This window comes from Podarcis melisellensis (assembly GCF_964234715.1).
Source record: "Podarcis melisellensis genome assembly, chromosome: 10".
Classification (NCBI taxonomy): domain Eukaryota; kingdom Metazoa; phylum Chordata; class Lepidosauria; order Squamata; family Lacertidae; genus Podarcis; species Podarcis melisellensis.
Window position 1 is genome coordinate 41589081 of NC_138542.1, and position 19861 is coordinate 41608941.

Genomic DNA, 19861 nt, shown 5'->3' on the forward strand with positions numbered 1-19861 from the left:
AGAGCTGCTGTTGAAAAGAAAAAGAGTTGTTGTTTTTATTTTTTATTTTTTTTAAAAAGCAACCTTCTGGTCATTCAGAATGAGTCTTGCAGTACTGTGTATTGTGCCTGGACTGTGACCTTTGTTTGGAGGAACAAGTTTCCACCACTGAAAATTAATTGCAAACAGCCTAGGTTAATTAAATACAGGTATCTTTTTTCATAAGGTTACATCCTCTGCTATTCTTGCTCACAGTAAACCCATTGAAATTGAAAAAGGTTCAATTAATGGACCCATTAATAAGTCTGCTCTGAGTAGATTTAGTTGGCAACAATCCATAGTTTCATGTTTGTCATGCTTGTTAGGTATACAGCTTTAAATTAGTAGATTCCTCAGTTCATTTTATGAGTTTGTGCTTACAAAGTTACTTGGGTACTTTCCTATTGAAGGAAGGAGTTCACGTTTTGCCCTTTTCATTGACCTTTGACACTTAATTTGAGCATCAGCAGTGCTTGTCATTTCATTTGTGTGATTTCTGAAGCGTCAGGAATTGGAATGTATTCCACAAATACAGACTTGGCATACTTCTGCAACGATATTCTGGCTTTAGCTTCTACAGTTCCCTAATTTTCCCAAATAATTATGTACACTGTTTAAAAGCCAAACATACAGATGGCACTGGAAACACTGAACTCTAGTTCAGCACTTGGTATCAGTTATTAATGAACATGTCTGACAAATAAAACATTGTATTTTGTTACAGTTTGGTATTTTGGGAGCATGGAATGACAATCTGTTTGGAAGGAGAATGATCTGTTTTAGTGATAATCTGGTAGTGTGTGCACACATATTTTTTCTAGGCTTACGTGAGTTAAATTTGGAAGCAAACCCTTATGTAAATTTGATATAAATTATATATGGATATGTGTTTGCGTGTGTCTGTTGATATAAATGCTATAAATGTATTATCACTAGTTCCAAAGTATCCATGCTCAACTTCTGGGAAATTTGAGACCTGCAGTCAACTTCATTTAGCCTTCATTGTAAAAGGTGAATGTACCTTCTAGAAAGAAATTTGCTAGGTAATGGAGCTGCCTGGTGGCCTCCCTCCTTATATTGGGTAGGCCTGCCGAATGTGGGTTGCCTAAAGGCATTAAACTTGAGAAAGCTAAACAGAAGACTGCCTATGACTAGCTAAAACATTTTCAGCCTTTTTCATTCGTAGTTCATGGACCAACTTGCAACCTGAAGTTGGGAAGAAAGAGTCAGACTCACAGTGTTGGTTGATCTATGGGCCACTTTATTTAAACACAAACCACCTGCAGAGGTATAAGTGGGGAAATGAGCAGCCTGCAGGCAATAGCACGACAACCCGACAATGGAAAATGTGGTACTGCCTATCCCCTTTCCCTAAGACACCTAAAAGGGTGAGCAAGGGGCCTTTCCGGTAGCACCATTCCCCAGGGCCCCATAACTAGCCTTTTTGCCGGATCCATCTCCTTTGTTGAATATATACTATTCTGTGCCATTCCATTTGGAACTGTTTTTCTTGTTTTATGATTGTAACTGTTTTTATAATTGTACGTGTTATTGTTTTAACTAGCTCTGGGACCTTTTGGTGAAGGGCAGGTAAGTCATCTTACAAACAAACAAAGGTTGTTGTTTTTTTATAAGATATTTATTGGAGTTTTTAGAAAGAAAAAAAAATACAATGATAGTAAACAATATTGTTTTGTTTTAACAAAATTTCATAACATCCTTGAACTTCCTCCCGCCTCCCGCTCCCACTTGCATCATTAATAAATTTTTGTCAAGCAAATTATCATCTTATTTCCAAATTTGTAATCGCCTATTTAAATACAATAAAATAATTCTCCTACAAATTTGTTTCTCTCAATCTCTCTTATCATCAAATTCTAAACTATTTTAATGATGGCCAATTATTTATAACCAAGCATCCTTCTTAACATTCCACTAAATCACAATATTTCTGTAAATAAGTCTTGAACTTCTTCCAATCTTCTTCAATCCTTTCTTCTCCCAGGTCTCGGATTCTGCCAGTCATCTCCGCCAGTTGCATATAGTCCATCAGTTGCATCTGCCATTCTTCCAGTGTGGGTAAATCTTGGGTTTTCCAGTTCTTGGCGAGTAGTATCCTTGCTGCTGTTGTTGCATACATGAAAAATGTTCTATCTTTCTTTAACACCTTCTGGTCGACAATGCCCAGAAGAAAGGCCTCTGGTTTCTTGGTAAAGGTATACTTAAATACTTTTTTCAACTCATTGTATATCATTTCCCAGAAGGCCTTCACTTTAGGGCAAGTCCACCAGAGGTGGAAGAATGTTCCTTCACTTTCTTTACATTTCCAACATTTGTTATCAGACGAATGGTATATTTTGGCAAGTTTAACCGGGGTCATGTACCATCTGTATATCATTTTCATTACATTTTCTTTCAAAGCATTACATGCAGTAAAGTTCAACCCAGTGGTCCACAACCTTTCCCAGTCCTCAAACATAATGTTATGTCCAATATCCTGAGCCCATTTTATCATAGCCGACTTAACCATTTCGTCCTGTGTGTTCCATTTCAACAGCAAGTTATACATTCTTGAAAGTACCTTAGTCTTAGGTTCTAACAGTTCTGTTTCCAACTTCGATTTCTCCACCTGGAATCCTAACTTTTTGTCACTTTTAAAAATTTCTTTAATCTGAGCGTAATGTAACCAGTCTCGCACTTTATCCTTCATTTTCTCCATACTCTGCAATTTCCAATTATCTCCATCTTTTTCTAACAGTTCCCAATATTTTGGCCAGTAGGCTTCCATATTGGGTCTTTTCCAAGCCTTGGCTTCCAAAGGTGAGAGCCACCTTGGAGTTTTATTTTCCAGTAAGTCTTTGTATTTTGTCCAGACATTAAACACTGCTTTTCTGACAATATGGTTCTTAAAGGCCTTATTGATCTTAGCTTTATCATACCACAGATATGCGTGCCAGCCAAAAGCATTATTATAGCCTTCCAGATCTAACACATCGGTGTCTTCGAGAAGTAGCCAATCTTTTAGCCAGCAGAAAGCTGCGGCTTCATAGTACAACCTTAGGTCTGGCAGGGCAAAGCCCCCTCTTTCCTTTGCATCTGTTAATATCTTAAACTTGATTCTGGGCTTTTTGCCCTGCCAGACAAATTTGGAAATATCTCTCTGCCACCTCCGAAAACACTCCGTTTTGTCCACAATTTGTAATGTTTGAAACAAAAACAACATCTTTGGCAGCACATTCATCTTAATGGCAGCAATTCGGCCTAACAAAGAAAGTTTCAGTTTTGCCCAGCTATCCAAGTCACTCTTAATTTCAGACCAACATTTTTCATAATTATCCTTAAATAGACTCAGATTTTTGGCTGTTATGTTGACCCCTAGGTACTTTACCTTTTTCACCAATGATAATTCTGTTTCTCTCTGAAACCTTTCTGACTCTGTGTCTGTCATATTTTTCCCTAACACCTTCGTTTTTTGTTTATTTAGCTTAAATCCCGCCACCTGACCAAAATCCTGTATCCGTTGTAATACTCTTTTCGTACTAGATTCTGGCTCCTGCAGTGTCAATACTAGGTCATCTGCGAAAGCTTTAAGTTTATATTGTTTCGCTCCGACCTAAATCCCCTGCACCAGCCGGTCACCTCTTATCACAAACAAACAAAGGTTGAATGAAATGGAAGTCCTCCTTAAATTCAGGGAGCTAGTTAACTATTGAGGAGCCTAACTATTTTCAGAACACTTTATTATGAAGACTGATTCCAGAAGCAGCAGTAAAATAATGTGGGCTTAGCTTGCAGGTTGTGTATCTATGGGAAACAAGGACATTTGCTTAAATCAGGGTGGATGAGAGGTGTGTGAACTTTACCTATTCCATAGCTTCGTATTCTGGCAGAAAAAAAATTACACAAATGCTAGGTTTTAATTAATGTCAGGGATAGACAATACGTCTCACATGGAGAAGCTTCAAATTTAAATCCCTGGAAGCTCCAAATAACTGCTGAGCTGAGGAAAAACACTACTTGAGACCAGGAGTTGCACTGCTAGTCAGACCAGACCATAGACAGAGTAACCTGATTTGGGATAAGGCGTCATTGTACATGTATTAATTGTTCTGTGTCAGTTGATATGAAAGGGGTTTTTTAATGTTGCAGGTAGGCATTAAACGCAGTTAGTAAATTATGTAGATAATATAGTGGAATACACTGGAACTGAGTATTTACCTCTTTTTGTCTCCCAATTCATCAAATTTTTAGGGAGCGATCCTTGACCCACGTATCTGGAAGAAAGCCCCACTGAAATAAATGAGTCTTCTGAGATGTTCATGCATAGGATTGTACTGCATTTTTTGTAGTCATAATGCCCATTGAACTCAAGTTGGATACTTTTCAAAAAACTTTTTAAATGAACCAAAATATGTTTTAGGCAAATGGGGGATTAGAAATTATTATGAGGTATTAGAAAATGTTGTATTTCAGGACTTCAATTGGTTTCCAGCTAGAATCAGGAATGTAAGGTAAGTGTGTGAAAATGGATTAAATTGTAATTAAATCATAGCAAACTAATTGGAATTTTGAAAGCCTTAAAATAAGAGTTAATGTCGACTTTGATATTATTGAAGCCCTTAGTTTCAGGATATTCATTATAATTGCTCTATTTTTTAGGGCTCTTTTAAACAGGAGTTGTTTGTTTACACATGATATGTTTGTGGAGATGAGCCAGACATTTTGAAGAGACCTGCATCAACTTTTTATAAGCCAAGCTTATTGTTGTCATGGGAGATATAGCCCAACTGATTATATAGGGATAGTCCTATAATTCATAGTGACCATTTGTGACTGGTGTCAGCTAGAGGAATAATTCCAGGCTACAAATTTCTTTCATTTAATAGGAGAGTTAAGGTTATTACAAATTTATTTGTACACTCCTCAAAGCATGGAAGGGGTAAGTTAAGGCTCCTGCCTGATCTTTTGCACCACAGTCTTACATATTTCAGGGCCAACCTGAAAATGAAGAAGAGTGGGGCTGAAAGAGTAAGTCAGCTTCTGAATGTATGGACAAACTTGCGTAGTGTGCCCACAGTCCAAAAGTTCATACAACTGATCAGCTGTTCCTGTGGGTGTGGGTGGGTGTGGGTGTGTATATCTAGCTGTCTGTCTGTCTGTCTTATATATATATATACCTCAAAATGAATTCACCAAGGAATGTTTAGCTTCTGAAGGTAGTGCTTCATCCACCATTTTAAATAAAAGCCTTGGAGCTGATGCTGGTTCTGGCTGATAGTGGGCTTTCTTCTTCCATAGTTTAGTATCCTTTTCTAATTGGATTTTTTAAAATTATGGTTTTAGTCGTTTTTCTAAGGTAAGGGGGAGATAAATAAGTTTCAGATGAGAGGCGTCTACTAGTGTCAAAAGTAGATTGGATACAGAGCATCTTCTTCAGATGAAGGGAGTTCCTCTGGATCCAACTGTCTGTTTTTCAGCAATCCTATCTGACAGAAGCTAGTGGAATACTTTGGCAAGTAGAACAAATATGGGGTAGCTTTGAACATAAAGGTCCTGATGCAGCAAAAGTTAATTTCACCACTTCAAGGAATATAAATGGGCCTTGGTTAGTAACAATTTGTCCCATTGGTTTCAGTTGTTTGACTAATTTTTGTGTGGCTGGGGCCTTTATGTCTAAACTGGCATTTAATTTAATTGCCTTGAACTGCCTACCTGTTCATTTCAAATACACCTTGCCTTCCTATCTTTTACTGGAAATAATACAGAATGCAATTGTTTGCAAAACAATTGTAGATTTCCCCCCATAGATTCTGCCCTCCATAAATTGTCTATGCGCTTTGCACATTCTCACAATAAATTGGGAATTTTATTCTTTTTATAGCATGTCAGAAGATCAGTACTAGGAGTATTATCACTTTCTAATAAGCTAACTTAGTCTACAACAGGAAGTCCCCCAGGACAGCTGTAAACTGCTCTTGGAATTCACACTATGGAAGAAAATTTGTGAAAGAAGGTTAAATACATTCCAATACACTGGGTAGAGCCAAATAAGATTATTGTATCTTATTTGGGGATGGAAACTTAGGGGGAATGCGTGTATAATATATGCTACATATTAGGAGTTTTATAATAACTCCTTGTTCAAGGAGTTTTTTTTACAAAGTGTTGCATTCCAGGACAAAGCAGACATGTCCCCGAATAATGCCACAACTCTCTTTTTTAAACAGATTATCATTTTAAAAAACAAACAGCAAAGAAAATAAATAAATGATAATAACACCAATATAAACATTGTCTGTGGATGAGGTTAAAATAATAAAAGTGACATTTTGGCCAATGCATGCAACGTTAAAGCTTTTGAAAAAGTGATGGTTTTATGTATTTCAACCACTTAAATAACTGTATCATAGATAATGTTTGAATGTAACGGTTGTAACTTAACTGTGTACATTTTGACAAAATCGCATTCCGCCTTACCATTCCATGGAGGGGATGCAAATATTATGGAAAGCTTTTTGTGTGTGGCTTAAATAAAGTATATTGTTCCATCTCTGGAAGTAGCTACAGTCCTATCCCATCGACAGTTGGGAGCACAAGCCTTTTAATGTACAAAGGGTAGCAGTACTTCAGCCAATCTGTGATAAAGGGGGGAAATGAGATCACTATGGAAACGGCAGGGAGAATCTAAAAGGTTTCTTTATAAAGTAAACGTCTGATGTTTGTGACTGCGGGGGCAAAAAAAATCATAAATCTGTATGATGCTATCATTTCTGATTTGTTATCGCAGCAAATGCCAAGTGTAAGCAGTCTGACCATGGCTTTATTAAGCGCTTTCGTTTGCTAAGATAGCTACTATTCGACAGCAGAGGAGAAAGAGAGAGAGAGAGAGAGAGAGAGAGAGAGAGAGAGAGAGAGAGAGAGAGAGAGATGGCAGTGCTGTAGGGGAAATCTCATTTGCTTAAATTTTTCATCATACCTTTTTTTCCCTTGTAATCACAGAGAAAGCTTAGAGCTTATGCAGTGAGGAACACCATGAGGTTTCCAGAAAGGCAGTCACTCGGGGAGCTGAATACAACTGCGAAAGCAATGTTTCACCCCGTTACGTGTCTGCCTTTGATCTCAGATTGAAAATCGGTGACCCTCTCCCTCCAATCCAATAGCAAATAAATGCAAAAGGAAAGAAACCTTCAGAACACAGGCTGGCAAGGACAAAAAAAAATTTAATAAAGAAGGAAGGAAGGAAGGAAGGAAGGAAGGAAGGAAGGAAGGAAGGAAGGAAGGAGACTATAGTTGTAATAGCTCCCATGGACCTGCTTGGACAACAGGCAACTGCCACTGGATTCACTGGACGAGCTAAACAAGGGTTGCAGGCAGCATCTCTGGTCCTGCAAAGGGCAAGGAAAGCTTTTAGGCTTTCTCTGTACTTGCTGCCGAAGCTCTCACAGAAGCAACAAGACAGTCGTAGCTCTCCTGAAGTCCCAGTTCTGCAGAATTCGTCTCAAAGCTTGAAGAGAAAGAAAACGATGGTAAGCCAACAATTATGAATACTGTTTACTGCATTTAAACATGATTTTTATTTTGTGTCTTGCATCTAATAGGAATTATTGCTTCTCCCTAGATATCCTGGTCTTTTAAAAGACAGGTGTGGATTTTGATTGGTTTTCTGAGGTATAATTTGTTGATTTGGTCCAGTTTATTCATTTGTGGCACTAGACATACAGGGGCCATTCAGAGATTGTTGTGGTGCAACTGTAAATGGGTTGTGTCAACCCCAAGTTAAACTACCGTACTTCCATTTTCAAAGCACCATGTTCCTGTAGCTTAACTTTTAGCATGTGACTCAGATAAATAAATTTTAATGCTAAGTTTGGATATCTGGGATGATAAGGGTTTTAAATTATAATTGCAGTGACATGCAAAGTTCAGAAGGTAGTATTTCTTGTGAAAGCATTTAGATATTGTAGTAGACTTATGAGTTTTAACTGGAACAAAAACTCCAGCCAAAATCCTGGCAGTGCAAACTTTTGAAAATGCAGAAATAAATATTTCATTGATAAATAAATGAAATGATTTGACACCAATTTCAGTGTTGCTTTTTGGGCATATCATGAAAATCAATGATCTGTGGATAAATTTGTGGAGTGAAATGAAACTGCTTTTTAAAAAAATTCTATATAGCACTACCTTGGAAAAACAGTTTGAATTACCTTGCTACATTGACAGATAATGTATTCAGCCATTTATCAGATGTTGATGATAAGACTAACTATATAGGGCTGGATGACACTAAAGGGGCAGTTTTTGAATGTTTGTATTTATTTTCTTCAAGGTATTCTACACATGGCCTTTCCAGACCAGTAACTTCATCAGAACAAAGCTTATAAGGTAGGTCAGAATAAATACTCATACAACTTGATAGCTGGGGGGGGGGGAGGGGGAGAATCTAAATTGCATGCAACACAATGTTAATGAATAATCTCTTCTGCCCAACTATATTGTATGCAGTATGAAATGAGAGGTTGATTGATTTACGCAAATTCTCATTTATTGTACTGTTTTTATTCTGAATATGCTTTCGGTCCTAGCTAGTGTTGGTAGCATAACAGAACTGGAAACCAGGAAGCTGTTGCACATATCCCATGCCAACACACCCCCTTGGGTCACAATATTCAGTATAGATACCTAACAGCTTCTGAATTGTACATTTGTGTTTAGAACAAAGCAAATGCCTGAAAAGAGCTGAGAAACAAGTGTAAAATACATCACAACTGAGAATACTGGAAGAAGTTGTGATTTTTAAGAGCAAGGGAAATGTTACCATCAACATAGTGATGATTCCTACTGTATGAGACTGTCTGAAGATACTATCTACCAAAAAGATAATGCTCTAGGAGTGTCAATATGACAAGCACTTTTGATAGTGGTTCTCTGAATTAGAATATAGCAGCTGCCTATCATCTTGCTTTTCTATTCTTTCCAACCTCTTTAGTAGTACCTAGGAAATAACGCAGGGTCCTAAACCATATTTCTATAGCATTGATATTTAAAAGGCCAGTTGTCACACTTGTTTGGGGGGACACATCTATTTTGTAATAGATCATCAGAAGGGAGTTTGGGGGAATTGATTTATGCTGGGTTTGAATCATTGCCATCAATAGACTTCAACAGAGAAAGTGGTTGGGTTTCAACTTTTATTTTTTTCAGTCCAGTGTTTACATGTTATTGTTGTTATTAAAATTTAACCCTGATTAATGATTTATTATTTTTAAAATTCTTCATGTGGAATCTGCCACTAATTTTGCTAATACCTAGACAATAAAGACTGCAATTGAATGTAAAGCCATGCTGTTTGAACTCCGCTGGAGTCAATGGGCAGTATCCAGCTAAGTCATACTCGGAGTAGACCTACAGAAATCAATGGACTTTGGGTTGATCATGACTAATTAAGGTACATTGATTTTAATGGGTCTATAATCCAATGGGATTAAAGTTGCATTAAATGTTTTCAGGATTGCAATCAAAGACTAAAATATTTATTTTAGCCTTTAAAAGTTTTAATCTTCAAGAGTTTATGCCTATCCAAACACCATACACTTGTTCTCTCCTTGCACTTTTAATTTTGTTATTAATCTTATTATTTTGTTAATACATACCATTCATTCTGTAAGTTATATGCACTAGGAGATGCTACATTAGTGATCTTAAACCTATAGAGGGGAATTCGCCATTTTAAATAATACAGATTTACACAGTTAGATAAAAGGTTAATTAAGGTTAATATTGGAAAACATGTTCTGAGACTTCCTTTAGCAAAAACTTGAGTGAATCTGATGTAATTCTATGCATTTTCTCTCTGTGTTTCATATGTAATATTTTTCTAGATCTAGGCTGCTGCTAATTCATTAAAACTTTCCTTGAGGGCAAATGGACCCTAGATATAAGTAAGCGCCTTTGTAGGAAAGCACATAGCATTATGAGTTAGCTAAGGGAATACTGTAACTGTATCCTCAGGTAACATTTTTGTGTACGAGTATATTATGCAATAAAAGTAGGTATTTTTTTCTCTATTTTTATATTTCTTCTGGGAAATATCCAAACCTGTTCAAGCAGGTTATGCTCCTGGCTGAAATTTGCAGAAAACAATCAAAATAAACCCTGAAGAATATCTAAGAGAAATACTACTTGTGCTTGTTCCTTGGTTCACAAGTAGCATTGGACCTCTACTTTGGTTGAGTTGTCATCGCATCATGTGAACTTCATTGTTAATTATGATAAGTATTTGTTGGGATGAAGATCCATGCAGCTGGTCGTTGTTGAATTTAATAGGGCAAACTCTTTTATAACTGTACAAGATTGCAGCCTTACTCTGCAGCATATCATTCCAAATTCACAATGAAAATTCAGCAATTCACTAGGTTGGATCCAGAATTCACTCTCATCTGCAGCAGCATCCCCTAAGCAGAGTTCTACTCAGGGGATTTACTTGCTGGTGTAGGGAGGGTGACATCTGCTTATTCCCTCTTTAGTTCCCAGTACCACCTCCCGCTGGATTTTGGGGGGACACTTTGGAACAGTGTGGGAGATGGCACTGCAGTGTGCAGGTGAAAGGAGAATGCCAAAAGGCACCTCTCTCCTCCTACCAATGGGATCTGCCTTCTGGATCAAAAGTCTTCCTTTGGCAGAAGAGGTCTTTCTGTCTGTGGAAAGTGAAGTCTGGATTAGACTCAATTTCTCTTACCTGCCCTGCACCACCACTTTTAAAATGTGTAACTTAAAATAATGGCTTTTTTCCAGCCAGAACTCACTAGAACTCAGTTCTGGCAGCTTCACCGCAATGGACAAACGTCCCTGCTGTTCCTGAGTAATGTTGTGTGTTGTGGTAATGGTGCAGTGGTGTGCATACACACATATTTGTCTAGTGTACCATCTCTTAAGACTGGGCTGCCACCAGGTGCCAGAAGGAGCAGTAGATTCGTTTTTATTGAAAGATAAGAAAACCTGGACCATCTTTGCAATGGAGTATTCTGACTTGCACATGGAATTGTACTAAATTCCCTATTGACCCTTTTTAAGCTTTTGATTTTGTTCTGTTTTTATTTGATTATTTAAAAGATTTCTAGGCTACCTTTCAGCATTGTTTTCCTACAAGGTGGTTTTTAATAAATAAAAACGACATGCCATAAATATAACAAAAGACCATAAAACGGTGAAATTATCAATAACAACCAACATAGCAACCTCTAAAATAGTTAAAACTATTTCTTGCCAAACTTTTATGCAAAAATGTATTTTGTGTTTTTCTTTTGTAAACCACCCTGTGGCCTTTGGATGAGGGCTGATATATAAATTTAATATATAATAATAATATTTCCTGAATATACTAATAATACACTAAGCACTGTTGTCAACCTTCCTACTCTACTTTTCCTGGGGAAAGGATAATGGTTATAAGAGTTCATTGGGGACTTGCATTGTGGGAAAATGACTAGATTGTTTGGGAAGCAAATTGAGTTTGTTTGCATGCCATGTTAGGGCCACCACAATGCATTTTGCTGCCTGAGGCAGACAAGATACCCTGCTCTAGAAGTTGACTGGAGTGGCAGCTGAATCATACTTCAAGACTGGTGATGGGATGTTATCTTATTGAGGCACTAGGACAGCACAGGTCTGTTCTTCAACAGAAGGGAATAGCCAGCCAACTTAAGAAGGGCACTCAGGGTGCTGTTGCCTATGCCTCTCTGTAACTGTCATCTAAGGCAGCTGCCTTATTTTGCCAAATGGTAGGGGTGGCCCTGTGCTACACTTTACACCCTGTCACCTGCAAAGACCTCAAAGTACAGTGGTACCTCGGGTTGCATATGCTTCAAGTTACATACACTTCAGGTTACATACTCCGCTAACCCAGAAATAGTGCTTCAGGTTAAGAACTTTGCTTCAGGATGAGAACAGAAATCGTGCTCCAGCGGCGCAGCAGCAGCAGCAGGAGGCCCCATTAGCTTCAGGTGCTTCAGGTTAAGAACAGTTTCGGGTTAAGTACGGACCTCCAGAACGAATTAAGTACTTAAGCCGAGGTACCACTGTAGTGCAGTTCCTAGGTAGTCTTCAACAGTATCATGGTATTATGTGCCTTCAGGCCATTCTCTTTGCAGATCTGTTAAAAACGAAGGTAATCTTCACATACACACTTCCCCGGGGTCTTTTTCTGTTTTGTTCAGAACAAGCCTGCTGATTAGTCGAGGAAGACCCACGCAATTAGCCCTGTCCATGTATTTCTAAGCGAACATACTCTAGAATAGCTTGGGAACGAAAATTTATCTGTCTGTGTGCATGCACAAATAATGTTAGGATATGCATAGTCTGATCTATTCATAGGAAATATAAATCATTCTGGTAGAATATCTGTAGAAATCTCGTGTTAAGGGGATATTTGGGGCATGATGGTTTCATAGCATAAATATTAGTAGAGCCTTGTCTAGATAGGTACAGGATGATTGATAACAGGGTTAGCAGACTTGTCTGATGTTAGCATTTGCTTTTCTCATGAACCTCCTGTTCTTTTGATAGAATATATATAGAATATATATGGTTACATAGATATAGCACGGAATGTGTTTTGAATGTGCTCCTTAGGGGTTTACTTTTAGATGTAAAGAACTACTGGACATTAAACAGTAGAAGATTAATGGGTTCTAGCTTTCTAGCTATGGAACATGAAGTGTCTGGATAGCAAGTAAAAGTCAAAGCCCATCTAGCCAAGAAAGCTGAGAATTATCATTCTCTGCATATTATAATAGTAGCTGGGACGGGCAACTCTCAGGGCGCCCTAAGAAATTTTGTCATTGCATAGTAGTTGGACTAGATAAAACTTGAGCCATCAGGCAGCTCTAAAGTTGTGTTTCCATTTGAGATTCTATCTCAGTGCTACTTGTCCTTGATAATTGTTTAATTGAACAGTGCCACCTCTACATAAGGAGATAGTCTGAAGCTCCTAGAAATTATTTTCAAAGCAGACATCACTACTGAAATCCAGTGATGTTAGAGCTCGGCTTGGATCTGAGAAATCATTGTCTCAGCCCCACAAGCTTGTTGAGATGCCAAAGCTTGCTGCTCACATCTCCTTGGAGGAAGAGCAGGACACAAATGTAATTAACATTTGCCACTATATATGGTTTTGAATGTTTACCGCAGATCAATCATTCCACCATAAATGGTTTAGCCTTTACTACATTGAAAAGTGAGACGGTAGAATTGCATCATGTTTATGAGAAAGTTATAATCTGGGGTGGTATTCAACTACTTTTTACTCAGAGAAGACCTACTGAAATTAAATAGCATGACAAAGTTTGGCTTTGTAATTTCAATGGGTCTACTCTGAGTAAAATTTAGTAGTATTTCCCTTATAAATTTAATTTGGCTCATTTTCTTTATTAGGTCTCTATAATAAAGGTAGTTCTTTAAAATGCCATACTTCTTAAGAGGACAATTCTTTTTTCAAAAGTTTTCTTGTTTCATCATATTATATTACAAAATAAAATCACACTTTTGCTGAAACATTTCGTCTAAAATTTTAACCGTGAAGACATTTCATAGCATATCTCAATGCATAAGGTCGCTGACCCAGGAAACAATTATATTTACTCACCACTCTCTTTTGTATAATGAAAAATATTTCCACTGCAATACATTTCATCTAATAATAAAACTATTTTCTTCTTACCGTTGTTTCAGTGAAAAAAATAGATAATCGGAAATCTGGTTTCTCCTGTCAAGCACAGAGAATGTAGATTTCAGTATGTTCACATGTATGCACATTTACAGAGACAGACAGACAGACAGACAGAGAGAGAGGTGTCAAGAATTCACATAGTATCCAAAGTTGCTTTTTTGTATAGTTCTGAAAACAAAATTCATGATCCAAAGGAAAGTAATCCTCCAGCAAAAAGAAAAACCCTTGCATCATTCTGGGTTAGGCCAAGATAAATACAAAATCTGAAGATGGCCTCATTCATTAGAATCTGTTTTCAAATAGCATTCTAACTTGTTTTAAAAGGAAACTCAGTGTAAACACTAAAAAGCTTATCAGATCTGACCTGAAATTATCTCTGTAGAATAAAAATGTGTAATGTTGTCTCTTTGGGTGGTTTTAAATCCAGTGCTTAATTTTGAGCTTTTCTTATTTTGTCCGTGTAAATGAATTCTTAAAATTTATTTGGAGGGAGGCTTATTTTGGAAGGGAACTTGCAAGGGCACATATCTGCCTTTGGAATCAAGTACAGAAAAAAACTCCACTGTCCAGATCTCACAAAATATAAATATTTTCTAGACAAAGATGTAAATTTATTGTTCAGACAGATAAAGCTCACTGAAAGTGGAAATCTAGGTATTTGTTTCTGAACCACGTATCCCATTCAATGATAATATCATTTGGGATAGAACCAGGTAGTAAATTGGAACATTTTGTATGCTAAGATATATATCAGGCCATATATAGAACAAATAATTTAGTTTTTTTTTCTAAACAAACAGTATATGTGTTAAACTCTTGTAACAACAAAGAGATTATTCATGGAAGAGTAAAGCAGATCTAGTTCATGTTGAATTCTAAATATGCCCAAAGAGTAATATCAGTCATTCATTTTGCCTACATTTAATCTCTCTCTCTCTCTCTCTCTCTCTCTCTCTCTCTCTCTCTCTCTCTCTCCATTTTATTGAGTGTGTGTGTTTTATAAATCAAGTAGGTGTGTTTTTCATTCTCTGGTTTTGTCACGGAAGCCTAGCAATTGACCATTGATTTTATTCCCCCTACTCTTCTGTGGGTTATAAAGAGAGCTGTGGGTGGTTAATTTATGAAAGGGATGCGTGAGTAAATAAAGAGTTAAAATAAAGGCAGGCTCACTGGTTTGTTGAGATCTGTCAGAGTCTGAGTGGCTGGCTGCATATCTGTCTCAGGAACAATAGGTACCTGTATTCTGCTGGGCAGTCAGCAGCAATATGGAAAAGGTCTGCTTTGGTTAAGAGGTTTCTTCATGAGAAGCCCTAAAGACAGTCCCACTTTTTTGGCGGGGAAGCAGAGGGATGCAATCTCAACTGCCTTGAGATGAGGGGCAGAGCTTTGATCATTTCTATTCAGCACTGACTTGGCCTGAGATTGAGGTTCCCAGTCTAGAAGTCAGCAGGCTGTCTTTTCACTTTCTTCACAGAGGCACACACACACGCACGCAAACATATGCTCTCTCTCTCTCTCGCTCGCTCCCTTACGCACATACACACACACACACACACACACCCTCCTTTGCTGGTCTAAGCAGGCAGCTTAGTGTCACAGCTATAACCAAGGCACAGTGCACTGAACACAGCAGCACCAGTCTCCGTGGTGGGAAGAGGGGGCACGGAAGGTGACAACAATGGAGAAGCCTCAGTCCACTTGCAAGTTTAGGTAAGAAAGAATGATTTGTTTTCTCAAGGTTTCAGACACATTAGAATCCGTTAGCTTGAAATGGAACTGCTTAAATGAAACTGTTTAAGGATGAAGATGCCAGACTATAGGTTTTCCCCCATTCAGTTTCTGCATTGCTAGTATAAAAACACAACTCCATCCCACCCCCACTCCCGAGATGGTGACTAATCTAATTAGAAATGTTTCTAGCACTCACTTTTTAAAAATGCATTGTGATGCTTTCTTTTACAGGGGGATTGTGTCACGTAGAGCAGTATTTATTCATTACGGTTCAATGGGGTAAAATGCCACTTTGCACCTGCCATACATATACAATATTAAAACTGTGCTCCATCAAACCCAATTTTTAATTATTTTCACACACTTAACTGTACCGAGTTCAGAGAGTTAAAAAAATTAACGAGCTTCCCTGCGGAGTTCAAATAGTATAATCTACATGAACCACTGCAGCAGGAAGAAGACATTATTCTGGGAATATATTTTTAATGCAGGTGTAACCTTTAAACTTTAATGCATTGCTTTCTCAACAATTTCAAGGAAAACAGAGGCATATGCAGTCTGTAGTTTAAAAGAGTCAGTGGCTTAAAGAAAATAATAATCAAGTTGAGCATTAACAAAATGAAGCAAAGCCTATGTATATATATCTGTGTAAATAAATGCATTTATGGTATTTTCTCTTGATGCGCTGTGGGAATGCTACAAACAACTTACTGAATGTGTATTCCCGGATAACCCATAATTGTTAAAGGGAAAGTATAGTAAACAGAGTTTCTGTTTGGAACACAAAATTGGAAATCTAGAGTGAAAATGCTGGATAAACAATTTGAGGCATAAAGTTAGACAGCTAAAAGAACACGAGTGGAGGTGAATCTGCATTGGTGCTTCTTTTTTTAATTGACTGTAAACCAGATGCCATCATTTCCTTATCTCAAAAGCCTAGGATTTGCTACAGCATGCCATCCCTTTACAAATATAAATTTACCGTGTGACTCCCATACAGGAACAAAGACTAACTTTGACACTGTGAGCTTTATAGTACTTTCTATTTATTGTAAACTACTGGAGATTTTTAATGAAAGAAAAAGGAAGGCAATTTGAAGCTTGAGTGTACAGTAATCAATGTGAGGGATGCATTTTATTCAGTTGCCCATTTGCAAGATTCATTCTGAGCTTCCTGTGATATATTGTTATGTAAATATGGTTCAGCAGGGGAAAGCGGTGCTAAGGAGATTCAATTTACTCTGAAAGTTGTTCATTTTAGCTTGGGATGAATGTTATTTGTTTGATGTGACTCAAAGGAAAGAAGTGACTTTTTCACTGCGAAACCTATTGTGATGCGAACAGGGTGATATAATCTTTTTAATTTTGGCTTTCACACCACAGAAGATAAAGAGAGATCTCAGCTCATTTAGTGATTGCTAAGTCTTCATGGGTGCCCAAGGACTGATCTTGGTTGCTATGGCTAATCTGACCTCAATCTATGCCGCTTTAAGAACCAAGGCACTTTCTCTCTTTTTTACATTTAAGAGCATGTACCTTGATTTATGTCCAAAATTGTGACTAAATGTCTTTGTATCCATATGATAAATGGTGTCATGCAATTAATCATTTTGTAGAAGTAAACACTGCTGTCCCACTCGAAATATGTTTTGTTCTGAGTTAATGGTATGGAACAAGCCAGTCTCGGCAAACAGCTATCTATTATTTTAGAGAACCATTGAAACTTGGATCAAAAAGAAGGAAATTGGCATTCACTTTGCCTTGCATTAGTATTTCATTTCTGCTATCTGGTGATGAGACGGCATGTAGGTTGACAATGAATGACTACCATTCCATCTCTCTACCTGAATATATAATAGATTAGTTCTGAGTGTATTTGTTCCACGAGGCCAAAAAAAGGGTCCCTGCTGCTTTATCTGATACTGTTTGTGTGCTACTCCATTATCAGTGGCTGTACAAAGATTTGCAGTTAGAAGTACTTTTGCTCTTCTGAAAGAAGCTCACTGTTTTAGTCTTATGCAAGTTACCTGAACTCAAATACTATCAGATTTTGTTACTATTAGAATGTTCTGCCTGTATGATACTTAATGGCCCTTGCATTTTCATGTATTAGAGAATCTCTTTCACAAGGAACTACTGTGATTAAAAGGATTTTTTTGTACAAAGTGTTGGGTTTTTTTAGGGAAAGGAACAGTAATATTTCTTTTCTGCTGGACGGAAATTACTGGTTTGACTTCTTGTTTGGGTTCTGTATGCCAGGATAATGTAACAGTGATCGCAAGCTAAGAGAGAAAATGATCTGGTGTTTTTAGCATAGCTAAAAAGCACAGCAATACTTCACAGTCTTTTGCTTAATAATGAGTTGGCTAGTTAAGATTGCCACTACTGTAAGGACAGCCAGTTGCTGTGTTGTGCCTGATGGGATGGTTGGCATTATAAACAAAGAAAAGCTTGAATTTGTTGGTAATTGTACAAAAGCAGCCCTTTAGAGGAAATCTTTTATTCTCTTTAAAAGAACCCATAACACATAAAGGCGGCAGAAGTGAAAGTTAACAGCTAATTGGCTGCTGTTAGAATTGATCACTGGTTCATACCTAGGCACTACTTTGGAGACCAAAATAAGTTCAGCTATGAATGTCATAATTACCGGTATAGTAGGTCTAATGTTATATAAGTGTTTATTTAAAGCACTTGCTAACCTTGATATGCCACTTAAATCTGTTCCACATTTTTATCATTTAAGAAGGTTAGTGGTTCGAGCCCACCCAGGGATGGCTATGAGCTGGATCCCTGCTTTGCAGAGGGTTGGACTAGATTACTCGGGGTACCTTCCAATTGTACAATTCTACGATTCTATAAATTTGACGTATTTTCATACGGTTTAATTTTCAAGAAGTTCAGTGAAAGTTCCTGGTGTAGAGAAGGTGGGAAACTTAATTAGCTGGTTTGTTAAATGGACTGTAGAAGGTGGCTCTTTTGAGAAGTTTTTTTTTTTTTTTTGGGTGCTGGATCGATAGCAGTATTTAACAGGATAGTACCAATGGCTTCTCTATTGGATTTTAATAATGGTCAAAATGATAATAAGTACAGCATAACTTCTTGAAAATCAGGAAAGGTTTTGCTACTGACTTTAGTGGGATCTGAATTACAATACCTTTCAATATTTACTATGTAAACATATTTACCTTAAAATAATGACAGCTTAGGAATGTACAGTGGTACAGAAGGGTCCTTCAGTACCTCGGGTTACAAACACTTTGGGTTACAGACTCCACTAACCCAGAAGTAGTACCTCAGGTTAAGAACATTACCTCAGGATGAGAACAGAAATCGTGCAGTGGTGGCAGTGGGAGGCCCCATTAGCTAAAGTGGTACCTCAGGTTAAGAACGGTTTCAGGCTAAGAATGGACCTCCGGAACGAATTAAGTTCGCAACCAGAGGTACCACTGTATTGGCACTTTGATCACATACAGTGTAATTCTATACATGTCTACTCTGAAGTGAGTCCCATTGAGTTCAGTGGGGATTACACCTATAAATGAATAATAGGATTGCACTCTTAGTTTCTGGTTTAATAACAGTCAACATGTGGAGATCCAGATTACTGGAGTGCACACTCTCTCACTCTCTCTCTCACACACACACAGTTGTGTCTGCGTGTGTAACAGCAACCCACTAAAATTTACTTATCACAAATGTACAATGTACCAGTTAATGTCTAGAAGTGAGAGTTCCCAAATGGGAATCCTCCATAATTATATGGGATGAGCGATGGTAAAATTCAAACCAACAGTGCCTTCATGTTTTCATTGTCACTTCTCTTTATGGTGTATGCAAATTTCAGTGACTTGAGCATAATGGCCAATGTTCCATGTGTCTACTTAAAAAGATAAAGTGATAGAATTACATTGTCTTAGTTAACTGCTGCCAAATACAGAGGTATTGATTAACCAGCAGGAGATGCTGTTTAAGTGTTTCAGCTGTCACCCTTCTATTGGAGACTGAGTGCATCATTTTCACCACTGACTCATTCTCCACTAATCTATGACAAAAGGGAAATACTTTATTCCTACACTTTGGCCTCCTTATGTTCCCTTATGCTTATGAACCAAGTCTTATTTGCTTGTTGTTTGCTTTTAAAATCTGTGGTGCAATACTGTTTTCTGCTTCTGAAATATAATATTGTTGTGGCATGTGTTTATAAAACATACAGAGAGCCAAAGGGACAGAAATGTGTTGTTCACATAGAAGTAATGCTATGTTAATAATTGTTTCTTAATTTTCTTAGCTTGCTTAATGCAACATTGCTTGAACCTACATTTTTTAGAAATGTTTTTTTTAAAAAATACATACATCTAATACTGCCATTCAGATTTATATGAAAAC

At 37.5% G+C, this 19861-nt stretch overlaps 1 protein-coding gene and 1 long non-coding RNA gene across 2 annotated transcripts in view; one reads left to right on the forward strand and one right to left on the reverse strand.

Moving 5' to 3' along the window:
- Positions 1–19861, reverse strand: part of LOC309379406 — a 356632-nt gene that overhangs the window by 276982 nt on the left and 59789 nt on the right. The window lies entirely within an intron of this gene.
- The window catches only part of LOC309379401 (uncharacterized protein), a 101097-nt gene continuing 87246 nt past the window's right edge, over positions 6011–19861 (forward strand). Inside the window, exons 1-2 of the mRNA XM_081928512.1 lie at positions 6011–7544; positions 8348–8403. Of these exons, the coding sequence (XP_081784638.1) occupies positions 7323–7544; positions 8348–8403 (278 nt within the window). The 5' untranslated portion in view covers positions 6011–7322. The remainder of the gene's footprint in view (positions 7545–8347; positions 8404–19861) is intronic.